This window comes from Semicossyphus pulcher, unplaced genomic scaffold, assembly GCF_022749685.1.
Source record: "Semicossyphus pulcher isolate SPU_LCO1_2020_fin unplaced genomic scaffold, fSemPul1.0.p SCAF_22, whole genome shotgun sequence".
Classification (NCBI taxonomy): Eukaryota; Metazoa; Chordata; class Actinopteri; order Labriformes; family Labridae; genus Semicossyphus; species Semicossyphus pulcher.
In genome coordinates this window covers 16,409,352-16,436,731 of record NW_027211696.1, presented here as the reverse complement: position 1 = coordinate 16,436,731, position 27,380 = coordinate 16,409,352, and the positions used below count along the sequence as shown (strand labels likewise).

General features: G+C 44.0%; 1 protein-coding gene across 2 annotated transcripts in view; it reads left to right on the top strand.

Moving 5' to 3' along the window:
* arhgef28a (Rho guanine nucleotide exchange factor (GEF) 28a) overlaps window positions 1-26,006 on the top strand; it is a 57,576-nt gene extending 31,570 nt beyond the window's left edge. For both annotated transcript variants that reach the window (XM_069673364.1, XM_069673363.1), the window contains exons 16-35: window positions 116-239; window positions 776-911; window positions 991-1,046; window positions 1,158-1,218; window positions 1,656-1,791; window positions 1,883-1,992; window positions 3,190-3,330; window positions 3,483-3,733; window positions 3,809-3,934; window positions 6,158-6,275; window positions 6,397-6,651; window positions 6,740-6,816; window positions 6,929-7,107; window positions 7,185-7,276; window positions 7,375-7,560; window positions 8,666-8,898; window positions 9,545-9,592; window positions 12,417-12,938; window positions 16,921-17,212; window positions 23,581-26,006. In XM_069673364.1, the coding sequence (XP_069529465.1) occupies window positions 116-239; window positions 776-911; window positions 991-1,046; window positions 1,158-1,218; window positions 1,656-1,791; window positions 1,883-1,992; window positions 3,190-3,330; window positions 3,483-3,733; window positions 3,809-3,934; window positions 6,158-6,275; window positions 6,397-6,651; window positions 6,740-6,816; window positions 6,929-7,107; window positions 7,185-7,276; window positions 7,375-7,560; window positions 8,666-8,898; window positions 9,545-9,592; window positions 12,417-12,938; window positions 16,921-17,212; window positions 23,581-23,756 (3,319 nt within the window). In that variant the 3' untranslated portion in view covers window positions 23,757-26,006. The remainder of the gene's footprint in view (window positions 1-115; window positions 240-775; window positions 912-990; window positions 1,047-1,157; window positions 1,219-1,655; window positions 1,792-1,882; window positions 1,993-3,189; window positions 3,331-3,482; window positions 3,734-3,808; window positions 3,935-6,157; window positions 6,276-6,396; window positions 6,652-6,739; window positions 6,817-6,928; window positions 7,108-7,184; window positions 7,277-7,374; window positions 7,561-8,665; window positions 8,899-9,544; window positions 9,593-12,416; window positions 12,939-16,920; window positions 17,213-23,580) is intronic.
* The last annotated feature ends 1,374 nt before the right edge of the window (window positions 26,007-27,380 follow it).

Here is a 27,380-nt window from a genome sequence, read left to right as displayed (position 1 = left end):
GTAGACTCAGACGCTGTGACTTGACCGACTAACACGAGTCTGTAAACCAACAACTTCACTGCCATAAAACAAGGAAACAACAAACTGCCCTGATGTGACTTTTATTTTCCTTCAGAATTGAAGAGGAGGAATTGGATAAGTACAACATCCCGACGAAGGTGGAGTCGGAAAAGTACAAAGTTATTCGCACCTTCAGTTTCCTCAAGAGCAGGATGTCCAGCACACGCAACAAGACCAAGGTAAACAAGCCACAAATACACTGCTGTTACACACATCACACACAATAGAAACAAGAATATAAAGATAGTGGAAGAACCTTTAAACCACTTTACAATGAATGCTGGAACATTTTTTAAAAGGTCTGTATCCCAGGTTTAGCCGAGGTAAGGTTTGTCTTTCTGCTCGCCGTGAGACCAAAACCAGGAAGCGTTTCTGGGAAAAGCTCAAGGTCAGAGTGACAGACCAAACATGGTGTCCAGCCTCCTTCCTTTTAATGATTAATCCCCCGTTGTCGAGTCAGCACGGAGACTGTCAGCCCTCCCCGACCTGCATCTGTTGTTTACGCTGCGCTCCCATTTCCTCCTCGCTGGACTTTCTGACTGTTCGGATAAAGGCGGGGATTCCTCCCAGGCTCACATATATCCACGTACACATGGTGGAGTTCACTCTGCATATACATGGTGTATAGAAATATGAATTAAGGCCTGATTGCAGCTTACACCTCGTGTCTGTATGTGCTGTGTTTACGCCTATGTCTCTGGCATGGTTTTCAAAGGGGAAGGGGAAGGACCGAGAGGCCAAGGACCGGCAGCTGAATGGACATCGGTTCAACACGGGCGCCTGTTTAGGCCCGACCGTGTGCCTCGTGTGTGACAAGCAGGCCTCTGGAAAGGACCTGCTGCACTGCTCCAGTAAGTTAAAGCTTCATTTCATGATTTTTTATTAGCATGAAATCCACATTTATTAACATTAAAGTATAATATTCCCCAGGTTGCACCGCTATCGTCCATAAAAGCTGTAAGGACTCTCTCCCCCCGTGTTTGAAGGTGAGAAATATTGGAATAAAAACTGGTCTGAAGTGCTCGTCCCCGCTGGAGTCTGTCCTCGTGTCTGTTGTTTATACACCTAACCCAGCCTCTCTCATTTGTACTACTTAGAAACTTCAGGATAAGTATGCGGTTGCCATGGTGAAGAACAGGACAGCATCTCTCCCGCAGAGTGAGTTTTAAACACAAAGGTCGCCAACAATTCTTTTGTTAAGCTCTCTAAGCCACGTTGATCGATGTTTTATAATGTTTAAAGGAAATATCTTTATTATTTCTTCTTCCTTTCAAAGTAAAAGCCTTTTTTTGGGCTGAAGTTGCTCAAAATATCACAATTTTTTTGGCTCCATACGTCCTCTAAAATCTTCAGAAAAATAGTCCCTTTTCTCCTAGATGTACAAAATTTGGTACATAAATGTATCATGTCAAGAGCTACAAAAAAGCCTCTTGGAGCTATAGCCTAAACCTAACAGGAAGTCAACCATTTTGAGTGTCGTTTTTGTCGTTTAAAGAGGTTATACTTGAATGAAATCTTCCTCAGCCCTTCACTCATCCACCCTTATCTTTTATGAAAGAGCTGCTTCCAGTTTTAACTCTTTCCTTTCCGCACAGACTTCACCGTCAGAGACATTCCTCCTCAGTCTGTCATCCCCGTCTCTACTTCACTTCCTGTTATGACCCCGAAGGACAGGAAAGACTCTGCGGCCCAGTCATGCAGCCTCTCTGGGAGTTTCCCAAACAGCGACAGGTCGTGAAGCCTTCACTAATCATAGATTATATAATAAGATGTGGGGATGTTTGGGAGTTATAATGCTTGTCCATGTTCCTTGTTGAAACAGTCGGCTCAGCGAAGGCTCAGAGACGGAGTCTGATATGTCAAAGGTGACGAGCCGATCGGAGGAGCTGCTGCCGACTCCAGCGTCCTCCACTGAGTCATCCATTGGAGAAGGTATCATATAAGGAAGGCTTCTTTCCAGTTTAAACAGATCTACACAAAAACGAAAAAAGGATGAGACTGGTTTCTGTTCTTTAAATTGAATTAATGTCCTGGAGAAAAGGTTGCTGAGTTTACAAGGTCCTTTTAAAAGCAGCAGGCTGTAAAAAGGAAGAAGGAAGAGGAAACAATGGGACAAAATGCTAAGAAGCTGCTGACTGTGCATCACAGTTGTTCTAGGTCCGGTAAGATATAAAACAGGAAATGGAAAAGGTAAAAAAAAAACAGCTGGCTGCTTTGAAAGTAAGATTACTATTCTAGGAATAAATAAGGAACAGATACAGTAACTTTCAGGAGAGAGAAGTCTCGATAATGCTGACTAATGTATGATTCAGAATCAGCAAAAACAACAACATACACAAACGTGTATTAAGATTTTTGAGGTTTTAAAATGAAAGCTATATGAGGCAGGAATATTAAAGAGGGGGAGACATATATATATAATGTTACAATGTTGGATGTTCAGACTAAATGTGGGTGAAGTTTCAAATCTGCAGGTCAAAGTATGTTGGAGTAATCACCAGGCTGCTGTGAACGTAAGGTTCTACACGCTGCGCTTTGTGACATCACAGCAGGCTTCGGAGAGCTGGCCAATCAGAAGAAAGTGGGCTTGTAGGGGCGGGGTTTCTTAAAGGGGCAGAGCTGACTGAGTCGTTTCAGGCAGAGGCTGTAAGAGGGCCTGCACAGAGCACCAGTTTTTAGCTCTAAATTATGCTAAGCTACGCCACAGTTATAATGCAGTGAAATATGAAGCTTGAAATTAGCATAATCATTTTGGTAAAACGGAAATTCCACATGAGTGCACTTAAAAAAAGGTTGCCCGTTTTCCCTCGGTACTTGAACGCAGCATGCATTTGTAGAGATGTAGAAAGAGTCTAAAAGGCAGCAACAGGATGCTTTTAACAAGCAAATGTTCATAGACTTAATGTTAGATTATGTACATGTAAAGAACTGATATTAATTCTGGATTTGTTAAAATTGATTACTGATTGATACTTTTTTGGGAAGTGAAAAACCTTTCTTGTCTTGCACATGCGGGAAGCTGTTGTGCATCACGCAGCATCATTTATCGGCAGTATTAGATCATTTCTCTCCATCGGCCCCAGGGATAAGAAAGTGACTGACAGACTGAGTGATTCTTTCTCGCCACAGACTGCGTGGACACGTTTATCCAGAGCGACATGTCGGTGGATGCTGTGGATTACGAGGCCGAGTCGTGGAGTCTCACAGTGGAGCACAAGTTCTGCAAGAAGCAGGACAAGCGAGCTGTCAAGCGGCAGGACGTGATCTACGGTGAGCAGATGTCAGAGCTGTGAGAGAAGACCGCTGGAATGTGTCACTTTCTGCTAGTGTCTGTATTTCATGTATAAAATGACTGTCATCACGTATAAATCACTACGATCGAGGCTCCCGGGCGTGATTTAACCCGTGTTTTTATGTGACAGAGCTGATGCAGACTGAGCTCCACCACCTGCAGACGCTTCACATCATGGCCGAGGTTTTCCGCCGAGGTATGAAGGAAGAAGTGCAGTTGGACACAGAAGCGGTGGAGCGGGTCTTCCCCTGTCTGGACCAGCTGCTTGTCTTCCATCACGCCTTCTTCGCCGCCATGAAGGAGCGGCGTCACGGCTCCGCCCAGCCTCAGGGTCACAAAAACTACCTCATCCAGCGCATAGGAGACGTCCTGCTCCAACAGGTGCGCTACATTTCTCTTGTGAGTGCTGACGGGAAACCGGGGAGGGCGTGAGTCACTGATCGTGTGTTTCTGCAGTTTTCAGATGAGAACAGTGAGAAAATGAAGCAGGTGTACGGAGACTTCTGCAGTCGTCACAACGAAGCGGTCAGCTTCTTCAAAGAGCTCCAGCAGCATAACAAGAGATTTCAGAGCTTCATTAAGGTACCTAAAGACGAACTCTTTTTAAAGAGCTGTTCTTTTATATTTGGGGTATAACTGACCTATAGGGACATACATTTTAAGGGTGGATTGCTTCATCCAGCAGCGAGGAAACAAGCCCCAATGGATGCAAATCTATCAGGGCACCTGATCAAAGTGTGTCCACTAAAAGTTCTTGTTTTTGCCACTGACGGACTCAAATCTGTCTGACAACATTACTGAAACAACTGCGAGAGAAATAGATACTTTTTGTTAAGATAATATTTGTTATTTTAACCAGAAAAGCCTCTACATTTCCTCTCCTTCCCTCTCATTGTTATTGTGTCGTCCCATCTCTTCTCTCCTTGGTCTCTCTCTTTTCTTCTCCTCTCCTCCCATCTCCCCTTTTCTGTCTTTCCTCATCTCTTCTCCTTCTGTCCTGCTCTCCTCTTCTCGTTTGTCTTCTGTCTTCTCCTTGTTTTCTTTACTTGTGTCGTCCCTCCTAATTTATGTCTCTGCCTGAACTATTTTCCTCTCCTTGTTCCCCCTCCTCTCCTTTCCATGTTTCCTATTCTCTCTATTTCCTCTCCTCTTCTCTTGTTTGTCTTCTCTCCTCTCCTTGTTTTCTTTACTTGTCATCCCTCCTAATTTATGTCTCTGCCTGAACCACTTTCCTCTCTTTGTTTCCCCTCCTCTCATTTCCTTGTTTCCTACACTCTCTATCTCCTCTTTTCCTCTCCTCTGCTCTTGCCTTCACCTTCACCTCTTTGAGTGTCATCATATTCTCCCCCCTCCTCGCCTTTCCTTGTTTCCTTGTCTCTTCTCCTCACTTCCTCTCCTCTGCTAGAAGTTCTAACAACATTGATCACGTCCGTCTTTGTCGATCTGCATGTATCTGCCCTCTAACAGCTTTTTCTTTCACCGCACAGAGCGGCAGAGAATGAACGCACATTTTTGTCTAAAATTTTCATTACAGTTGCTTTCCATAACATTTAATGGAACTGGGAGTGAAAGCCACTTCACTCCAGAGACAAAACAGTAACTTTTGGTGCTGTCAGGCTATTAAAATAAATAATCTAATTTCAGGTTTTTTATTAATTAATCGCAATGAATCAATGATTTTTGTGAGAAGCACCACATCACATGGTTATACTTTACTTCCACACTTTATTTGCACTCTCTTCACCTTATTAAGTGTTCATTCTAGTGCTGTCAAAACTACTGCGTTCATTTTTGCAATCAATTTGAAATATTTACCACGTAAAAAAAACCCCACAATTAACGCAGCTGTGTTTACTTCCTGTGGCATTTCCTGTGAGTGTTGCCAATTTAGCGACTTATTTCTAAGCGACTCGCGACAAATTTCTGAGTAATCGCAGTTCACGGCTCCGAGTTGCTCTCTCTCCTCTTGTGCGATTAATGAGTTGATTTACTTTGATCGATCAACAGCCCTCGTTCAGTCACAATCTACTTTAATCTGATCACTTTGCTTCCCTTCATCCACACTCAAAGTCGGGACGGGACAGGAGAGGAGAGGAGAGGGGAGGGGAAATAAGTAAAGATAAAGGCCTGCACCTGCACACAGCTGCTTGCCCTGCCCCCCTCTTTCTGTCTGTCTCTCTGTCTGCTTTGTTGCCTTCATCAACAGTCTGTTTCATTAAGTCACAAAAGTTTTACTTTTATTTTCTCTCGCAATTCAGTTCAAATACGTAATTCACAGCACGTGCGCCGCGTGTGGATGAGGAATGTTATTAATGATGTCGCGTTTCAACAGTCAATCGTAACCAAATGACATCAGCAACTTTTACAAGCTTCAAAACAGCGACAGGTTTGTGATCTATGTGTTTACAGTAGGGATGTGCTTTGCAGAACGCTGGAGTGGATTATCTTCTGCTGCCTGGGCTTGAGAGTTTGTCAATGTTATTGTGTTGTGCTAGATTCAAGCTAAGCATCAAACTAACCGATAAAGGCAGACGTAGACCAACAGCTCCTGTGTTCTGCGGGATAAAATGACGATGTAGTAGCTGTTTTCGGTAAAAGAAAGAACCTTACAAAATAGGTCTATCTCGGTGGCTCTCCTCTAAATAATGTGTCATACACTTCAGTCCATCAGGGGCAAAAACAAGCACTTATAGGGGGATCATTTGCCCCCAAGTGTTGCGTTGCAGCCCTTACATCCCGTCTCTCAACTGTGACTACCCTTTCTTTTAGGAGGTATAGAATAACTTCTTATTTCTTTGTTTCAAGCAACAAGGCACCAATTCTTTGGTGAGACGGAGGGAGATCCCAGAATGCATCTTGCTGGTAACCCAAAGGATTACAAAGTACCCAGTGCTGCTGGAGAGGATCCTACAGTACACTCAAGGTCAGTCGTCTGCTGCCCTCTGCTGGCGACATGGTGGTATGTGCTCGTCACTAACAGCCCAATATACAGCAATGATTCAATTGAAAATAAGTTGATTATCATGTGTTTCTTGTTCCATCAGAGGAAACAGAGGAGCACGGCAACATTTCCAAAGCTCTGACTCGGATTCGGGAGGTGATAGCGGCCGTCGACCTGAGCGTCAGCGAGTACGAGCGGCGCCAGCGGCTACAGGCAGTGTGGAGCCGCATGGAGAACCGCAGCTCGGCCAAGCTGAAGAACGGCCACACCTTCCGCAAGCAGGACATGATGAGGCCGGGGCAGACGCTCAAACACCAGGGCCTGCTGCTGTGGAAGACGGCGACGGGGAGGCTGAAAGGTAAAATAGAGACGTGAGCTTTGTTATTGGATACATTTGATGCCTTTGCCTCATGACATGAAGTGACATCATGCGAATCCTCCTGTAGATGTCCTGGCGCTCCTTCTCACAGACGCGCTCATCTTCCTGCAAGAGAAAGACCAGAAGTTTGCATTTGCCGCTGTGGTACGCTGCACACATTAAACACCACAGAGGAAGAAAACAGCTGCGTCACACACTATTACCTGTTCTATTTTATCTAAGGACATTACCACATCATATTTTTTCCGTGCTCCAGGATCAGAAGCCTCCGGTCATCGCGCTGCAGAAGTTAATCGTGCGAGAAGTAGCGAACGAAGAGAGAGGGATGTTTCTGATCAGCGCTTCAGCCGCCGGGCCGGAGATGTACGAGGTCCACACGTCGTCCAAAGAGGAGCGGAACACCTGGATGAGGCTCATCAGGGAGGCTGTAGAGAGGTGTGTTACCAAAGGAGACGTACATATTCACATTTCCCCTGTTGTGAACAGTCTAACCTTCTGTTGTCTTTGCTCAGCTGTCCGGAGGAAGAAGAGGAATACACGAGCGAGTCGGAGGAGGAGAAGCGAGCTGCCGAGGCTCGTATTCAGAAGATCCACAAGTTCCAAGGTATTCAGAAACTTGCAAACTCCCTCATTCGTTATTTCTTGAATATTTTCCTCCCTCCTTAGTTTACAATATGTGACCTCTGTGACCTCCTGTATCAGAGACTCTGCTGAGCCACGACCAGCGGATCTGCTCCAGCCTGGAGGAGAAGCTGCAGGTCTACGCGGCGCTCTCTGCTCTGAGTGGGAGGACGGACGCCTCGCTGGTGGAACCTCGGCTGCTCGTCCAGCCGCACTCAGAGGAGCCGCCCCAGGCTGCCCTGCTGCTGGCCAAAGCTCTGCAAGAGGGTGAGATGTGTTTTACAGATACTTAACACTGCAGGTTATCCGCTTCCTACATCGTCTAACTTTCGCCACTGTTGGCCTGTGCCCTGCATTTATTCTTTTTTTCTACTACACTTCCCAGTGCGCATTTCTCCGTTGAAGAGACTAAACTGGTTCAAAACGTTGATTAAATGTTAAATCTGCTTCTGTCTCAAGATTCATCACATTCACACGTATTAACAGCAATTTTCAGGTCTCATAGCAGCTAAAATGATTGTATTAAATGAGCAGTGTATCACAGTCGCCGTCGCTCGTCTGTCCGTCAGGTATTTGAAATGCCTCTTTATGAATAAAGCTGCCTTGCAATGCGTATAAACGCTAAGTTCTAGTTGTTAAAGATATAATCTGGAAGATTTTCATGTAAATAAATGTCTGTTAAGTCTCTATCTATCGCTGAATGAGGTAACACAATGGTGATTGAGCCTATGGCCCACTGATGAAAGCCTCTGCATTTGCAGTATTATGGACGCTGAAAAAATCACAAGCGGCGCCCAGTTAGTGACACCTTTTCCATCACCCAGCAGTGGTTCGTCTGTCAGAGAGGGTAGGCGGAGCTAAGCGACTGCTTTTCCGGTCTCTGCAAGTGTTACGAGTAAACAGTAATCTACTATGGCTGAACAAACACAGAAAAGATGGATGACTACAGATACAACTTCAACAAGAAGTGAAAATCCAAAGAAATAGAAACAAACTCGACGCTCAGATGAAGCAAACAGTCTAAAAAGGAAAGCGACCGTCAGCCAGGAAAATCAAGAGTTACAACCGGAGCCAACCGTGGACGTCACACATGCAACACTGTCTGGATATCTGGGAAGTGTGCTCCCGCAATTACCGTTTATCGCCACAGGTGCCACCAAAGAGAACCAAACTGAGATCCTCAAGATAACCACTTTAAAGCTAACTGAAGTAATCAATTATTAGATATATTTACTAATGGAATGCAGCCCTTTTTGTTGTTGCAACTTTAGTTTTATTCATGTTATTTTTAAGCATAAAGCTTTTATTTTGGAGTCAGACTCATATTTATTGTTTCCACTTACTTTGCTTCACACTCGTTGTTTGCTTCCAGCTGAGAACCTGAAAGCCGCTCTGTCGTCCACGGCTTGTTCTCCGTCCAGCCGCAGCCCGGACTCCAGCACGGACTCTTTGTTTGCGGGCTCTGCGAGTCCCGCTACACCTGTGCCGCCCCCGTCAGACTCTGAAACATCACCTGAAAACCCCGAGGCCAGCGAGGGCAGCTGGACCGAGCCCCTGTCGCTTCAAAGCCCGACTCTGTTTGACACGAACGACATCAACTCCAAGGTACAGCTATTCATGACATAAATATAAAGTGTGACTTATACAGGTGTTAAATATTGATGCATCTATATGATGTAATGTTTTCCTATTACTGGGGCAGCTTCGGCGGTATTGCAGAGGTATTACACGTCGTTATTGCCTCTTACAGACTGCATCTGAATGTCACCGCTTTTCCATCTCTCCACAGATGTGCGGCTCGAGATTGCCAACAGTTGTTTCAATAATTCAGCTCCGTCTATTAGAATTACATTTCAGTCTTAATGCGATGAATCATTGATAAGCTCATAATAAAGGAAGAAGTCCATTTAGTTCCCAGAGGTGTTCCAGCATTAATAATAGATAGGGAGACTTATTCCAATTACTGAGCCACAGTTGTGCTACCGTCTGCAGCTCTGTGAGGTAAATGACCGCCACGAGAGAGAATGCAGTGTGATCATTTAACCCTTAAGCAGCGTTGTAGGACGGCGTGTGGCCTCAAGGGGGCGCAAATGCTGCATGAAAACAACTTTAAATCTCAGCTTGCAAATGGGAAATATTTTGACTTCCTCTTCCAGGAGAATGTAAAGTTTCTTTAGCAGATTAAATGTGACATTTTCATGAATTAAAACTTCTGATTCTGCATGTTGTGTTTGGTTTTGCTCATTAACAGGTGGCTCAAAGTGTCCAGAGCCTGACTCAGTTACTCTACAGTCTGCAGGTGAGTCGTTACACAACATACAGCCGCTTTTCTATCACACAAAACCCCTGTTTTAGTATCAATAAGCAGAGGAAGCAACGGATTCAATTCAAGATGCTCAAGTGAAGAAACCCCTCCCCTTGTGCCCTCATCCCACTTATAATCAATCTACCACATGACCCTTAGAGGTCACCGCAACCCAAGCAGCATTGCCACATTCGACAGACCCAGGCTCCGTTCATGCGAGCTCCAGGTATTGACAACGCCGATACTACAACAATGTATTAAGCACACAGAGAAAGATAGAGAGAAGAGTTTGTCGAGAGAGGTGTCAAGGCAGAGCCCCTGTCCAGGGCTGGCACTCACCCCCGCCGGAGACGGGCTGTAAGCTCTACCTCCCCCTACTCCCTCTTAATCATGAGAGGAGAGAAGAGAGAGCAAGGAAGATGGGGGGTTAAGGTTAGGAGGTAACCCTAACCCCAAGCAGATACTACCTACCTTACCACATGGCTTCTAATGGCCCCACTACTCAAACTTGTAGTTAGATGGGCAGTGAGAGGCAGTGCATCAACAGGGTTATCAGGGTGGCTCCTCCCTTCACCGGTACACCTATTTTTTCCTCAGGTGAAACTAGAAGTTTTGAATGAACTTTTTTTTTCTTAAGAATTATTTTTGCCTTTATTATAGCTGATGAGAGACAGAAAGTATGGGGAGAGGAGAGTGGGGGATGACATGCAGCAAAGGGCCGAGGGCGGGAGTCTGGCCTGTGCCTGCTGCTTCGAGGGCTGTTGCCTCTGTATATGGAGGACCTGCTCTACCCACTGAGCTAAACCTAGCGCACCTTGATTGAACTTCTTAAAGCCCCCCTCCAGTGAAAGTCCAGTGTTTAACCTTGTAAACATCTCCATGTGGTGTTCTTCATGTGCTACAAGACATATCAGGGACAACATCAGCAGTCATTGTCTGCTTTTAAACTGCAGTGTACCAAGGACAGGCTGAACAACACGTTTTCAGATTGGCAGGTTTGAGATGTCAAAAACCTAAGGAGCCAATCCCGTTAAGGGACGGGGCGACGCTATGCATATCATTATGTGTAACCTATGGCAACCACTTCGGTGATGCGAGAGCCAGCTGTAACCGTAATTTTGCAAACTCACTACTGACTACTAACGTTAACGTTGCTACTGCTAATTACTACATTTCAAGCTAGCTAAGTTTCCACTAAACGATGGCAGAGACATGTTTTGTTTTCAGCTGTAATTTTAAAAGGAGAAATATAGTGCACAGTGGGCGGGGCCTACGCAGATTAGGGATTTTTTTAATGAGAGAGAAGGAGGAGATGCCTTGGAAGGATTTTTACAAGGTAATTAAACATCAGACACAATTTCTTATTTCGGGCAGAGCATTTTGTACGTCTTAAAACATGAGCTGGTCTCTACTTGAAATTTAAATTCACGCTCTAAAAAGTCCTCACAGCCCTCTGGAGGACATTACTGCTGGCTTTTTCTGTGCAAAGCCGTGTAAATATGTTGTTATATCCGAGAGACCGCTTCGAATGAAATAAAAAAACAATACACTAACGAGCTTTAACTTTGCTCTAATGTGTAAATCAGTTGAACGGGTAATGTCTTTGTGATTTGCAGCTGCTCTGATATTGTCTACATTGTTGGCTGGTTCACTTTCATCCGTGTCGCTACAAGTTCTCCGTGTCGGTCACGCACATCACATTCAATAGACTGCTTCTTGACATGCACGGATGGATGTGCAAAGTCATTATCTTTTCTATTTCTTATTGTCCCTATCATTTAAGATGAAATCAGTCTTGATGCTGGGATGGTGGTGATAATTCCCCTCACATGCGTTCAACATAACGTAACACAGCTGGATTAGATATGTAGGCAGCAGAAAGAATAGACACTTTATTGATCCCCGAGGGGAAATTCAATGTTTTCACTCTGTTAGCACAAACATGCTACACACACATAGGCCTGAAATGCAGGCAGGCACAAACAGGACTCTATGGAGAGACGTCAGAGTGCATAGGCTTGATCCGTACCAGGACTTGAACCAGCCGCCCTCCAGTTCCCAAGCCAAGTCCCTCCAGACTGAGCTGCCCCAAGTGCAGATGTACACCCTCAAGTACAGACTTTAATCTCTCTCTAGTCTTTTTTTTACTTTGCACCTTTTTCTGATCAGCGAGTCAGCAAACAGACGAACCTCCTGTGTTCTCACTGAGAACATGAGCATGCTATGTCGGTGTCAAACTCAGTCAGGATGGAGGCTTTAATGTGCTGAACGCTGCAGCCTCAGTAAACACCGAGGCAGCGCCGCTCTCAGCTGTTTGAAGGCAAAGGTAGCGAGAGTCCCACTGATCTTTTTCTGCAGCTTTTGTTTCACGATTCACACACACACACACACACACACACACACACACACACACACACACCAACAGGCTGCTCTTTGGTATGAAATGTAAATTTGTGCACAGAGAACGTGTGTGTATTTGCATTTGGGCATTCGAGCGCACACTCATGCCTACATGTGTGTTTTTGGATCAGGATGATATTTTCATATTCAAAGTTGTGCATCCCGCCTGCATTTGGAGCAGAAAGCCGCGGTTGAACCAGTAGCGATGCGATTACATGACCTTGTAAAGAGATGCTGTTGCCATTAAAGAAAAAAATCAGGTCAACCAATAGAAGCAGATCAAAATTTCCTTCCTAATTTGCCATTCAAATCACCGTCTCTGTCAGCCTGAAAGGAGGATGCACATGTGGTTACAGCGGTGGTTTTGCCGTTGCATTTTATGAACCCTAACTCTGTGACTTGTCCCCTTCTGTGCCAGGCCGCAGTGACCCTCCAGGACAGCTGCTACGAGGTCCAGAGGCTCCTCCTCCAAGAGAACGGCCGCCCTTCCCCCCGCGCCCAGCGGCCGCACCTCCCCAGCATCCGCGTCAACACCCTCCAAGAGCAGGAGAAGCAGCGCAACCTGGAGAAGCGGAAGGAGGAGGTGGCATCTGCTCGGCGGCTCCAGGAGCAGCTGCGCCAGGAGAAGGAGCGCTGGGAGAAGGAGTGCCAGGCCAGGGAGAGCCAACAGGGGGAGCAGGAGAGCCGGCTGGAGGAGCGGGAGAGGCAGTGCCACCTGGAGGCGGAGAAGCTGAGGCGCGAGAGAGAGGAGCTGGAGGAGCAGCTCGAGGAGTACCAGCAGAGCTTGGAGCGGCTCAGGGAGGGCCAGAGGAGCGTGGAGAGGGAGCGGGAGAAGCTGGAGAACCAGGAGCAGCTGCTGCAGACGTGGAAGCACGGCCGGCAGAGGAGTCTGCCCGCTGTAATCCCTCACATGGTCATCCCTCTAGACGGCCAGCAGCAGGTAAAGTATCATCGCTTTGGATTATAAAACAGCTTCTGGGCGCAGTTGTTCAAAAGTTATCTGACCAGTTTGGATGAAATCAAATGGTTTGTTTTGTAGCGCTGATTTAGCTCAGTGGGTACAGCAGGCGCCCCATATACAGAGGCTACAGTCGCGGCCTTAGGTTGTTCAAACTTTTAAGCCGGATTGGGATAACCTTGATTCAAAAAAACGGAATAATCCTGATCCAAGCAAAAGGTTGGGTTAGGGCTGGTTTTCCAGAACATAAAGTAATAAAAACTTTTAATCTGTTCAGAAAATACAACATTTACCCCATGTAGTACACACTATGCCCAGTTGAGGTAGCTCGGGCATCTTATTAGGATGCCTCCTGGGCAGGTCCAACTGGGAGGAGACCCTGGGGTAGACCCAGACCCCGCTGGAGGGATTATAGTATATCCCACCTGACCTGGGAACGCAGCAAGACCCCCCAGGAGGAGCTGAAAAATGTTGCGAGGGAGAGGGACGTCTGGGCTAACTTGCTTAGCGTGCTGCCACCGCGACCCGACCCCGGATAAAATGGATACATGGAGTATACACGTTATTTATTTAACTTATACGGTGATAATGAAAATCAAATAGACAACAGACTACCTAATAAAGGATTTTATTGCAATAAAAAAAGCTGTCAATATCAAACAAAAGTTATTAAACTTTTAGATTTCATGTTTAACTTTGGAATTATTATTATGCATCCTTTATTGAACATGAAAGGTCTTCCTGAGTCTACAAGGACGGCAGGATCCAAGACCGGCCCTGTGACACAAACAGGTCCATGTTTTATTATTTAAGAAGTCAGGGGAAGTTTATTATCGTTTCAGAACACGTGAGAACATCAAAGGGAACAAAATGAGGTATTTAGGCCCTAGTTTAAGCAAACCAACCAACTAAACTAAACCTCTCAGTGCAAAGAAAACACGCCTTAATAAGTAATCAAAAATATATCACGATTAATATGAGTTAGTTGAATATGAGCGATTTTGTCCCTTCAAAATAAAGCACTTAAAGTGCCGGCTACTCTAGCTGTTACTCTGTACGTTGCTAGTAGCCTCCGCTCTTATACGTTTCTCCTGGCTGAAGCTCTTGACCCTGACACACGACGCACAGTGTTTATGGAGTATTTCTCAGCTACAGACATTAATGGGAAGCCTTTTTTCTCAGGCACCTATCAGCCTGAGCTACGTTGGTTCACTCATTTACCCGGAGCAGCTCAATCCCCGCTTGATATACGACCCGCGATAATGAGAGCAATTTCAGCATCATTTGTCTTAGTGCTCCAGCAGCCCCACTCACCAATAAACATCTTAATGATTGATGATAATTAAACCGTTGCAAATAAAAGCGCCGACAAAATAATTAAAACCAGAGGCTCGCAGCCGGAGAAACCAATCAATCGCGTCCGAGTGGACTTAAATTATCGACACTTTGTTTGAAAAGCACTACAGTGAAATGTCCCCCGCAGCTGGAAGGCATGCGGGATAAAGGCTGCACTGTTCTCCGTGCCCTTTAAGGCTCATTGTACCTTGCATGCACAGGAAGCTAACGCAGCAGCGCATACATCTCCGCGAGCCTCCGCATGGGTACGGCTCTGTGCTGCTCAGTTCAGCAGGTGTGGCTGTTCAGAAGACACACGCACACACACAATCCAACGGGCAGACAAATGAGCAGACGAGTGTTACAATATTCCCTCTCTCCCTCATTAATTTACACACCACCGTGGGCTCCTGCAGGCTAGACGTGATGAAGCTCTCCTGGCTTTTTTCGCAGAATTTATTTATTTCCATTCATCTATTTTAGTCCTGCGGAGGCTGCATTAACAGAAGCGGTCTAACAAAGGCGTGCAGAGGCAGCGGAGGTCCTAATGTTCCCCTGCTAATGTTTTAGCCAGAGGCGGCAGTTCACGGGGTCAGAGACAGATCGGATGACGCACACACACACACACACACACACACACACACACACACATTCACACACAGACACACAGAGGCTCTCAGGTTGTTTCTAATTAGCCTTGCTGCCTGCTCTCAGCAGAGGAAAGGCCATGTTGGTGTGAAGATGGGACATCAGAGTATTAGGAAAGGACAGGAGGAGGGGCAGCAGCCTTAAGGGACAGCTTCACCGTATATTAAAGGGTCAGTTCACCCAAATGACGGAACATTTTTTTCACTTACCCCAGCTTTTATAAGGCAGTGCTTTTTTTTTGGTCAGGGGTTTGAGATAGCCTGGTAGCTTGTGCTCAAATCATTCACCATATTAACACAGTGGCTATTTTCCTCTGATAACATCAGAGTTGAAAGCTCGATTACTGTTAATGACGTGCTGCTGTGTTCCCCGGTAACAAGTTGTATTTAAACTTCTTAAAAAATCGTTATCATTTCTCTGCTTCATGATTTTTCTGCAGCTGAAAAGACAATGGGTTGTGAAAATCTGGATGGACATCAGACCAAGTTAAAACAATATATTTAACCTCATAGAAAACTAATATTGTTCCACACTAGCTAACTTCAGCTCTCAACCGCTTCATGTTACCCTTTAATTGAGTTACAAGATCTGATAATTATTCCTAGCCAACAGTCATTTTAGCCAGCTAACAGTGATGTTAGCTCAAATGTTGACAGCAATGTTAAAAAAAAAAAAAAACTTTATTGATCCCCGAAGGGATATTCACTTGTCTGGCATCTACCATTTACTGAAGAAGCAGTATTTAGCTTTAACTTCATAAATAGCTTACTGGATGCTGTTTGACACAAGCAAACTTAAGCTCTCAACCACTTCCTAAGGAACGTTACCATTTAATAGTGTTACAAGTTATGATAACAAAGGCATTAAGCCAAATAACAGACATTTTAGCCAGCTAACAGTTATGTTAGCTAGCTCAAATGTTGACAGTAATGTTAGCTATATTTAACCTCATTAATAACTAATTAACTCCTGTTCAACAACTGCTAACTTTAGCTCTCAACTGCTTCCTAAGTAACGTTAGCATTTAATAGTGTAAGTTATTATAACAAAGGTGTTAATTCCTAGCCAACAGTCATTTAAGCTAACAGTTATTTCAACTAGCTCAAATGTTGACAGTAATGTTAACAAAAACAATAACTTTATTGATCCCCAAAGGGAGATTCACTTGTCTCGCATCTCATCTACCATTTACTGAAGAAGCGGTATTTAGCCATATTTAACTTCATAAATAGCTTACTGGTCGCTGTTTGACACAAGCTAACTTTAGCTCTCAACCACTTCCTAAGGAACGTTACCATTTAATAGTGTTACAAGTTATGATAACAAAGGCATTCATTCCTAGCCAAATAACAGACATTTTAGCCAGCTAACAGTTATGTTAGCTAGCTCAAATGTTGACAGTAATGTTAGCTATATTTAACCTCATTAAAAGCTAATTAGCTACTGTTCGACACCTGCTAAATTTAGCTCTCAACTGCTTCCTAAGTAACCTTAGCATTTAAGAGTGTAAGTTATTAAAACAAATGTGTTAATTCCTAGCCAACAGTCATTTAAGCTAACAGTTGTGTTAGCTAGCTCAAATGCTGACAGTAATGTTAGCTAGCTAAAATTACTATTAAATTACTAGCTAACCTTCTTGTTAGCTGTGACGGTGTTAACGCTAATGTTAGCTGTTGTGACTTAACTATTGGTAGCCTCCCTAAAGGCTTATCTAATATGTTGTTTTAACTTGAAATATGGTGTCCCACCAGATTTTTCGCTATTCACGTGTCTTTTCAGTTGCGGTTCAACCTGGAAGAGGTGAAATGATTTGTTAGATTGTCTATAGAAACAGCAGTACTGCATTATAAAAGCCTTTGAGTTTATCAGTACATCTACTTTTTAGCCTCCTCCTAGAAGTTCTACATATGAATATGCTAACAGTGCACTTTATTTCAGCGCTGTGTCTGAATGCGACCATGACTCTTGCTCTCTTCCTCAGGACTCAACACAAAGTCAGTCCAGGGACCACGCTGGTAACGGCTCCGTGTTCGTGAACGAGGCCGCCTTCGCCTTCGCCAGCACCAGCGTCAACAACCGCCACGTTCACCACAAAAGAAATGACCCCAGCGCACACAACTGTCTTAATACCCTGCTGGCAAGAACCAACAGCAGACAGCCCCCCATTTTAAAGACTTCTCCTAATCAGCACTCCGACTCCCAGGAGTGGGTGATGGGGACAGGATACCTGTACAGCTCTGCAGGAAGGCTGGGGCTGGAACACACGCCTACAGGTAAGAGTTACCTTCAAGCTGAAGTTTTACCATCTGTTGTAGATGAAAGATTTAAAGAAAAACAGTCATAGAATGGGTTTTATTATCAACTAATGATGAGTTTTGTTAACAGTTAATCTGCTATTTCTTCAGGAAATAGTGTAACATTTATGTTACAGTTTCCTGAAGCCCAATCGCACATTTTCAGATAAACAGCTTTCTCCACCAAACAGTCCAAGGCCGACATATTTAGTTTACCATCATTTAAGACATCATCCAACATTTTCTGCTTTGACCACTGACGATATAGCGCCTTCTTAGGACCCGGCATTACAGCTGTAAGAACCATATTTGGATGAGAGGATGGATATCCACTGCTACACCTCTATACTTATTGACAGGTCGCAGTCGTAGTCAACACAGGTAGCCATACCTTAAACATCCATCCATTTTCTTCCGCTTAGCTGGGGTCAGGTTGCCGTGGCAGCAGGCTAAGCAAGTTGGCCCAGACGTCCCTCTCCGCAGCAATGTCTTCCATCCCAGGCAAGATGGGATGATAATCCCTCTAGCGAGCTCTGGGTCTGCCCCGGGGTCTCTTCCCAGTTGGACATGCCCAGGAGGCATCCAAAGATCAGATGCCCGAACCACCTCAACTGGCTCCTTTTGATGCAAAGGAGTAGCAGCTCTACTCCGAGCTCCCTCCAGATGTCTGAGCTCCTTAGCCTATCTCTAAGGCTGAGTCCAGCCACCCTACGAAGTAAACTTTTCAGTGGCTTGTATCTCATTCTTCCGGTCACTACTCAAAGCTCATGACCGAAGGTGAGGGTTGGAACGTAAATCGGCTGGTAAATTGAGAGCATCACCTTGCGGGTCAGGTCCTTCTTCACCCCGACGGTCCGGTACAACGCTCACAATACTGCTGACACTGCACCAGCCTGTCCGTCAATCTCACGATCCATTTAAGATAGGAGATATTTGAACTCCTCCGCTTGGGGCGGTACCTCTTTTCCCATACGAATGGTGCAATCTGCCGTTTTCATAGACTTCTACGCAATCTTACTTCCTCTTCAAACCAGTGGAGTCGCCACCAAAAAGCTGCATCCACTATACAATTTACAGTGTAGACACATATTTGTAAACACAATAACTTTAAGAGCAATTAAAACTTTGAGGCACTTTACTGAATTAATAGCTCCGTTTAAAGCCAATATTTAGAGCTACCATCTGTGAAGAGACGACACAGAAAAACCCGCTAATGAATTCATAAAGGAGCTCAATTATCAATTTTCATCACTGGTTATGTTTAATATCGTCTATCTGAGTGCTAATGGCTGCATATTTTACAGCCAAAGTGGCTCTCATATCGGACTGTAGTGTCCTGTTATCGTGCTGCCTCTGCAGCTCAGCATAAATGAGAAATGTGCTACCTGTGAGAATGTAAACAAACCCGGTGCCTGCACTGGTTTCACCTACGCATGTGAGAGAACACACACACACACACACTCTCAAGGCTGTTTCCCTGGTGAGGCCTTGTCTGTCCTTCCTCTCGGTTAATCAGTGTCTCCTGACAAAGGAACCCCCCCATCCTCCCCGCCGCCTCCACCTCGACCTGCACCACCAGCAGCCGCGCCTGAGGGCCCTCTGCTGCCAAAGGAAAAGAAAAATCAATGGTTCCTCTATCTATCGACTGGCAGCGCAGACAACAGCGTGTGAATCACAGTTCACAGGCGATGGTTGACTGATTGGGACATCGATCTAGAAAAATCTTTATAAAACTCATTACAGCATGACTTGTCATCGCATCAGGGCGAGAGGGGGGGGAGGTGCGAGATGCAGACGCGTATTAATGTGTGTTTCACTCGCGAGGTGTCGGATACATTCTCATGTTTATCTAATCCACTCAGCTCATTCTCATATTCACGGCAGGCGGAGCGGAAATTACAGGTTACATGTGTCAAGCGGACAAACAGCCATTGTTACCTGCAGACGAGATTCGGGGATTGTTTACCAGCTGCAGCAGGCGGCACAATCTCGTCCTCATTGATCAGCTTATTAACCTTTCCTCGTTATTGAGCACACGAGAGCCCCGCCGGAGCCTGAGTCACTTGTTAACAAGCCTGCGGTGTATACTCGACAACGCAGGGTTCAGGCTGACAGCTACCCACAATGCACTCCTTGTGGATCCCAGGAGGGCCTGCGATGATGCTGAATAATATCGCCTAATTTTCCCGTCTCGATTTTACCCTCTATAAGGAGTCATATTAGTATCTTTTATGTGCAGTTGCAGGTTTTAAGGCCTCTCCGTTGACCTTGTCCCGGATCACACGCTGCCTGGTATGTGGAGGAACCGGGTTTTTATTTCTCGTGTGAAAAAGACAAAGAATCTCTTTCAAATGCTAATTCTCCATTGTGCCGGGAGTCACATGAATCAAAAATAAGATCCTGCCTCTCGTCCTCACCTGAGCATGTGAACATTTCTTCTCATGTTTTCTCACACGCGTTCATTCAGACACACACCCTCATCGAGTGGATTTCCATAATTTGTCCGTGCACACAAAGTAATCTCGGGGAACCAGTCGGATGGAATTCTCCGAAGTGACGCCGTCGTCTGATGAGTCGTATTAGGTTTTTGTTGCTCACCTTTTCGTGCAGAGGGATGAGAGCATCGTGAGAAGAAAAGAGATGAAACTAGTGCTCTTTAAGGTATGCAGATTCATTCACACATTATAAAGAAAGTATGCAGCGAGATGCCCGAACCTGATCTGTGACTTTTGTAACAAAGCAGCGGGCTGAGCTGCAACCGCTTAATGGAAACTAATGATTATTTTGCTGCACTGCCGAGACGAGAGTGGAGAATAAAGCAGAAATTTTGTCACACGAGAGCAGAGATTTCTTTTTGTCTCACCAATTAGGACGAAAAAAACCCCGGTAAAAACAAAAGACGTGAAACATAAACACATTACACATAATCAGCAGTATATGTGTGAAAGTTGATACTATAATTACATGCATTTAAGGGCTGTTTGTTTATTTCATTGATTGCACATGGCACAAAGGAGCCCTTTCATCTTCTTGTTTACCACAGGTGTACCATCGTGTTGCCCAGAATGCTTTAAAAGTGCCCTTTGAAGTTGATTGTAAACAAACACATGTTTGCAAGAAGTCCAACTCGCCAAAATCCACTGTGTGTGAATCTTTGAAGGTCGAAAACTGCGTCGTGAAGTGTTTTTTTCCCTGGCGTTACTTGTGCGTGTCTGTGTGGTTTCTTTGCGTTGAATAAGATTCAAATATTCCCCCTTCCAGTAAATCAAACCGTAAAGTGTCTCCAGAGCTTCAGAGTTGAAATATTACAACTTGCTCTAATATGCAAATAAAACAAATTTGCATGCCCTTCTTCTGTGCCATGTGAAAGGATACACTTTTATAAGCATCTTTGCATTGACTTTGTATATTATCACAGCCTGCTGAACATCTGCCACAGTTTTGGTTTGAACCATAGACTGTGTAAACAGATGGACGACATGACAGCTCCCTAAAAAGTGAAGCCAAACCCTCTCTATCGCCCCCTGCTGACTGGCTGCAGTGTAGCTCATAAAGCCCGCCTCCTCCATGTTAACAGATGGGACATGAGTCAAACTATAAAATCTAAATACACGTCAAATACATTTTTCTCAAATATGGTTTCTGTCATTATAGTTAGTTGTTATCATGCTGATTTACGTCCAAGTGTTCATTTTTAATGAGTTATTTAATGCTGTAAAAAGGGGGCGTGACCTCATGATTGACAGCTGTGTTGACAAGTACGGCTCTTGCAGCGTTCTGTTCCCAAGTAGCAGAGTAGAGGAGGAACGGCGAGAGGAGACGTAACTAACACGAACACTACAGTCATTGAAGTTTACATAACCGTGATTATCTGCTTCAGAACAACACAAGAAACACAGGGACCCTGCCAAAAAAATAAAGATTACCTGATATACAAAGTTAAGGTATAATATAAACGTTTCTCTGTAAACAGCAGTACATCATTGAAGGTGCAGACTAATGACTGTATATAAAGATGGACGATGCATCTCCATCTGCTCTCATTGTACAAAATTGAAGCCAAAATACCCTCTGTGATGGGCGCTGGTGGCGTCATTTGGAGCCAGAGCTGCGCAGAAGAGAGTGGCGGTTGGAGCCATCGTAGCCCCTTACGCTAACCAAACACACACTTAACTTACCGAAAAAAAACAGCAAGGATCCCGCACGTTGGTGTATTTAACAGCAGAACAGCTTCTTGTGTTGGTCTGAAGCAGACGTTCACAGGTATGGAAACTTCAATGACTGTAGTGATTGTTTTAGTTACGTCTCCTCTTGCCGTTCCTCCTCTACTCTGCTACTCGGGAACAGAGCTGTCAATCATCCTTTTTACAGCATCAAATAACTAATTAAAAATAAACTTAAAATGAACACTTGGACGTAAATCAGCATGATAAGAACTAACTATGATGGCAGAAAAATGTATTTGAGGTGTATTTTGATTTAATAGTTTGACTCATGTCCCATCTGTTAACATGGAGGAGGCGGGCTTTATGAGCTATACTGCAGCCAGTCAGCAGGGGGCGATAGAGAGGGTTTGGCTTCACTTTTAGGGAGCTGTCATGTCGTCCATCTTTTTATAGTCTGAGATGGAGACCTACAATTTTTTGGGTACTTCTAACAACCCTTGCCAAAAGGTTTCTGTTTGCCAGGGTTGGGCTACCATACGAGGCTGGTGTTTGGGAGTGCTACTGCTTACATAACAGACAAATTAAAGCCGTATTTTTTACACAGCCTTGAATTAATTTCCTGTTCCTGTTTTCTGTATAATCATCAGTTTAGGAGCCACATTGTCTGCCTTTGCTGTCTGTGTTGTAACATCTTAATAATGCTAAAATCTTATTAGTCCATGGATAAAGCTCTGAGACAGAGATGGAGTGTTCTTATCATCTGGCTGCACACTGATGTCTCATCTATCACAGGGCAGGCCTATATGGTGGCTAACAGAGCTACGCTAACAGACTCTTATATAATTAATCAAACAGAGACACTTTCCTACAGGGACACAATGAGCCAATTTATAGTTCACGCCATCTGTTACCATGACAGCACACCTGCCCTAATGCTAGACAGCACCCACCGTGCACACAAATGGAAGGAAGCACACACACTATCTCTGCTAGATACCGCACACAGACACACGAAACAACAGGGTTTTTTTAATTGAATAATGAATTTACTGATCCTTGAAGGAGAGGCCGTGAATCTGGGTGTGATATGTTGCTCAAAAACACTTCAGCCGGCCGTTTGTTTGCCGACCGTTTGTTTGAATGCTTGTTATCTGCTCGAGCGCTGCTGTCACCGAGATATTTGCTCATCCCTCCTTGTTTTCGGCCCGTCGTTTCCTCATCTCTTCTCGTCAAGTGTGAGGAGGCAGGTGCCGTCCAATCCCGACCATGACGACCGATCATTTTGACAAAGATAATAATAAAAGTGACATCTCTAAGTGGAGGCGGGGATGATGGATAGCCTGAAAATGATTTTGTTTTCATTCTCCGGGTGTAGGAGGGAGCAGCGGGCCGAGCTGCAGCAGCTGTGGTTGATCTATATGCAGTTTGTGATTAGATGAGTGGGCGAAACAATTAGACTGAGCTCATTAAACAAGTGGCTACATGGCCCGTGCTGGTGATTATTTGTCAGTGATTAGAAAACGATGAAGTCTCTTCAGTCAGAATTTGGCACAGCATAAAAGCCGCTAAAAGGCACCAAGAAGACCATTGTAATTATGGACTGAAATTAGCTATGGTTAGTATAAGGTATAAAGTACTATTCATATACTAAGCTTAATCCAAAAGGCTGTAGGTCACTGGTATGCTATATTACACATCTATTAGCATAATAATTACCTACTGAGGTTTATATTTCTAGCTCCGTCCACCAGTCAGATAAGAACTGAAGAAGCCTTTCGGATGAGAGGTGAAACGTCTGCAAGAACTTCAACCAGCTGCCTTTTGGATTAAGTTTAGAATTACCATTACCTGGGTGACTGAGAACCTTCACAGATAAGCCTTAATGTAATTCAAACGGATGAGTTGTCATAAAAAGAGAATTTAGCTAAAGTTTGTTTGTTTGTTTTTGTACCAGGCTGTAAACATGTTTTAATTTGGCTACAAAGTTGGGCATTTTAACATGGGGCTTAATGGGGATTGACTCGCTTTTGGAGCCAGCCTCAAGTGGCCACTCGAGGAACTGCAGTTTTTGGCACTTCCACATCGCCTTCCTTTTTCAGTCCTGTATTATCAGCAACAGAAGCTGCATTTCTTCTCCAGCTCACTGAGTAGAATAACTGTGTGTCTCCTGTGCCCACTCAGATCTCAACAGTCGCAGCTACATCGGCGAGACCTGGTCGTCGACAGCGAGCGGAGCTGACCCGTATCCGGTGCTGCCGCATCCCGGTGGCCCTCAGCTGGACCTCAGCGACCTGGTTGCTTTGGAGACTGACAGCGGAGGGGAGGAGGGCAGCGAGGAAACCATCGTGTACCTCTGAATGTTGATAAATTTCAGACTCTAAAAAAAACAGCCAACCCAGCACTTGGAGAAAGAAAAAGACTTTCAGGGTGGCCTCAGAAAGCATTTCTCTCTTTTACAGACTTTTTTTTACATTTGAAAGATTGTTTTTGTGCTCTTCTTGCGAAGTGTAAAGTTACTAGAGACACAAAGAGAAACAGATAAAGAAACTGAGGTTGTTTCAGACTCAATCTCACATGTGTCATGCACCTTAACTTGAGGCACCTCTGGGCGTTCAGTGTCTCTTTATTTTCTGTTTTGTGTGTGTGTGGTCTTTATTGACTATCCCTGCAGCCACACCTTTCCCCCTTTTTTTCTCCCCTTCTCTTCTTTTTACTGTCCCTCCCTCGCTTCTTTTCTCAGGTCCCTCGAGCGCTATATTTATTAAATTTACCACAAAAGGAGAAAAAGCGTATACTCTATATCAGCAAGACATCAGGCTCTTCTCTCTCCGGGTGATTGTGTGTCTTGCCGTGGAGTAAACTGCCCCTCTTTCATTCATCAGACGCGCTCTGTTTATGTACAAGCCGAGCCTAACGTGAGGCACATTAGGATTGAAAGATAAGGTGCGACAGCAGCAACGTTTTCTCAGACTCTGCGCCTGCAGCCGTCATTTATTTCTTTTTATCGGAAGCACGTTTGTCTGGTTAAGAGAAAATAAGCGCACATGTGGTTTAAAGAGAGATGTTGCCGCTCTGTTTATATGTCAGTTTTATCAGTGTAATATACTGAGAACATATTTTGAGCATGACTCTTCCTGTAAAAAAAATAAATGGATGTTGTTCCAGGAAGAAGGACAGAAGGAAAACATGTGAGTTCAACCATTTTTAGCACTGATGCAATTATTTATCAAGAATTAGCACCCCAATTTTAGCCAGAGTAGCTCAAGAGGAAATTTTGTAAAAACATTCGTAGTCATCAGAGGATAAATCCTGTTTTTTGCAAATACATAACATGAAAAGGATAAACTACTTGTCTACTACATACATTATCACCAAATACCTGAAAAACACTTGTAACTCCCACCTTGCTTCTGCTGTACTTTGAGCTAAGTGCTTATTAGCCGACGTTAGCTTGCTAACACTCTGACAAACTACAATGGTGAACATGGTAGGAATTGTACTTCCTAAAAGTCAGCATGTTAGCATTGCTATTGTTAGCTCAAAGCTCCACTTTAGCCTCACTTTAGCCTCACAAAGCTGCTAGCATAAATATAAGCTGTGTCCCAACTCAGGAGCTGCATCCTTTGAAGGCCGCATTTGAAGGCTGATTGTGTCACAGCAGTATGCGAAGGCTGTCCCAATTCGAAGGCTCCTTTTCCTAGGCTACGAAGGATCCATCGTGTGCATCCTTCACAGTCCAAAGTATCCCAAGATTCAAGTTGAACGAGAAGGCAGACTCTTACGCGGCCGAGGAATACAATTTTCACTTTTCAATCAAATAGCTAGCGTTACACATTTAAAAAAACCAAAGGGCCCTTGAAACGAATTGTCTTTAAAATAATAGGTTAACCTACTCGACGTTAGTTATGCTAGCTAGCTTGCTAGCTAGGCACGAGCCATGTTTCGTGACACAAGGGTAAGGGCAGGAGCAGCTGGTGACACAAACAGGAAATCGTCTGTAGACCAGACCGCCTCATTTCAGTTTGGCTTAAACGGTCTACACAGGCTATGAATGATGCATCCTCCGTAGACCGCCTCCTTCGAAGGCTGCAGCCCCTGGACTGGGACACAGCTACAGACTCTTATGCTAGGCTATTTAGCTTAACTTTACCTGACACAAGCTGTAAACAGTGGAAGATTTGGTCTTGAAATTTTGTTCCCATGCCCCCCAAACAATATGAAGTTGCCTTATTGATGCTGTCATGCTAAGCGCTGAACTATTACAACTTGAACATTAGTGTTGTATTTAAATATTATCTCTCATGGGCATTTCTATGTGTAAATAGCTCCCAGTGCCAACGCTTTACTTGTGTTTCGCTGTTTTTTTTAAAGCTATAAAAGATAAATAGTTTAATTACTGTTTCTTAAGGGGACAAAAAGGCAGCAGAAGTATTTTGCTGTAACTTCAACATAATGTATATACTGTATGTTTGTGCTTTTATTTATTTATTCCAGTACAGAAGCGTTTCAGTGCTTTACAGTGCTTTGTGAAGGGTTGTATTGTGTATAAAAGTGTACCTGTATAAACAGATGAACAGGTGTCTTTGTTCGTTTTCTGTCTTTACTGATAAAACAACTTTTATTGAACTTGAAACAGTGCTTTCTTTTCCTTCTTGTCATTAAACGTGGCTCAGTGAAGGTGTAAGTGTAATAAAAAAAAATCATACTGGCTGCTACACAAACAAAATGTTCAGCTCGGTTGCAAGTATCACTTCAGTTTTATGGCCAGTGTCTGAATGTGTCTCCAACCGTGTGAACAGATGTGTGATTGAGGCCGCCCCTTCAGTTGCCAGCAGTGACAGGTGGCAGAGCCAGGTGCGTGAATATCAATGATTTCCTGTTTGAATGCACCTCCGAATTGCAAAAACAAAAACCACCATCGGCATTGAATGAACGCAATATGTTTTGTAGCAACAAACAGCCTTTACACTAAATGTGTGGGCCATTACATTATTTAAATGTCGACATACAATTAAGACTACTACAGCTATAAAGACCAATCAGAGCCTGCCTTTCCACTAAAGGCTAAAAATAAACTCCTCAATTGGAGCGCCCAGGCTTTTCCTGACACTAATAATGTATTTCATACGCTCCACCTGTGTCTCTGCCACTCTTTCCGTTTTAGAGCAGATGCCTGGCAACAACATGGTCCTTGCTGTACCCCCCAATATGCATCATATCAGTTCACTGATGTGCTGCATACAAACGCCCACTCCATTCCTCATCAGCCGCAGTCTTAAGTCTTATTTCTAGCTTATTAAATTTTGCCTTATTGAATGTCATTTGCGAGGATATGGAGTGTAATTCATGTTTTGATTACCAGCTATTCATTTTTATAATTTCACTTAATTTGACCTTATTCTTATTTAATCAATGTCTCTGAACGTCAGTCTAATGAAAGAGGTTAAAGTGAATAAGAGCAGAGGTGGATAAGCTCTTTTAATTAACTAGCATGAGCCGACATCATCTTTATAGGCATCTTTTGCATATTTGTCTTTTATTTATAATCCCCTGCTTAACCAACTGTAAGCCATCAAAATTATATTCTTGCCTTTTTGAGTAACCACGTCTTACTTCTGCATTGATTTTGGGGATTCTAATAATTGTATTATTTTATTGCTAACTTGAATAATTGTAGTGCTGAATAATCTACCTTAAACTGACTCAAGGTGATTTAGTTGAAATCGTTTTACATAAAAATAGAGGCTGTTTTGAGACATATATGAGCGAACAAAAATCTGGAGTTCCTCAAGGCTCCGTTCTCGGTCCCCTTCTGTTCATTTTCTGCATGCTCCCAGTACTTCACAATATTGATAACTAAAAAACTGTGATGATGATTTTGCAGACTGCAATCCATTTTAAATATTTTTTAATGAGCAGTTGCCAGAATCCATTAAAACAATTTTACATTTCAAGCATTCTTTAAATGATTTGTTTTCTGC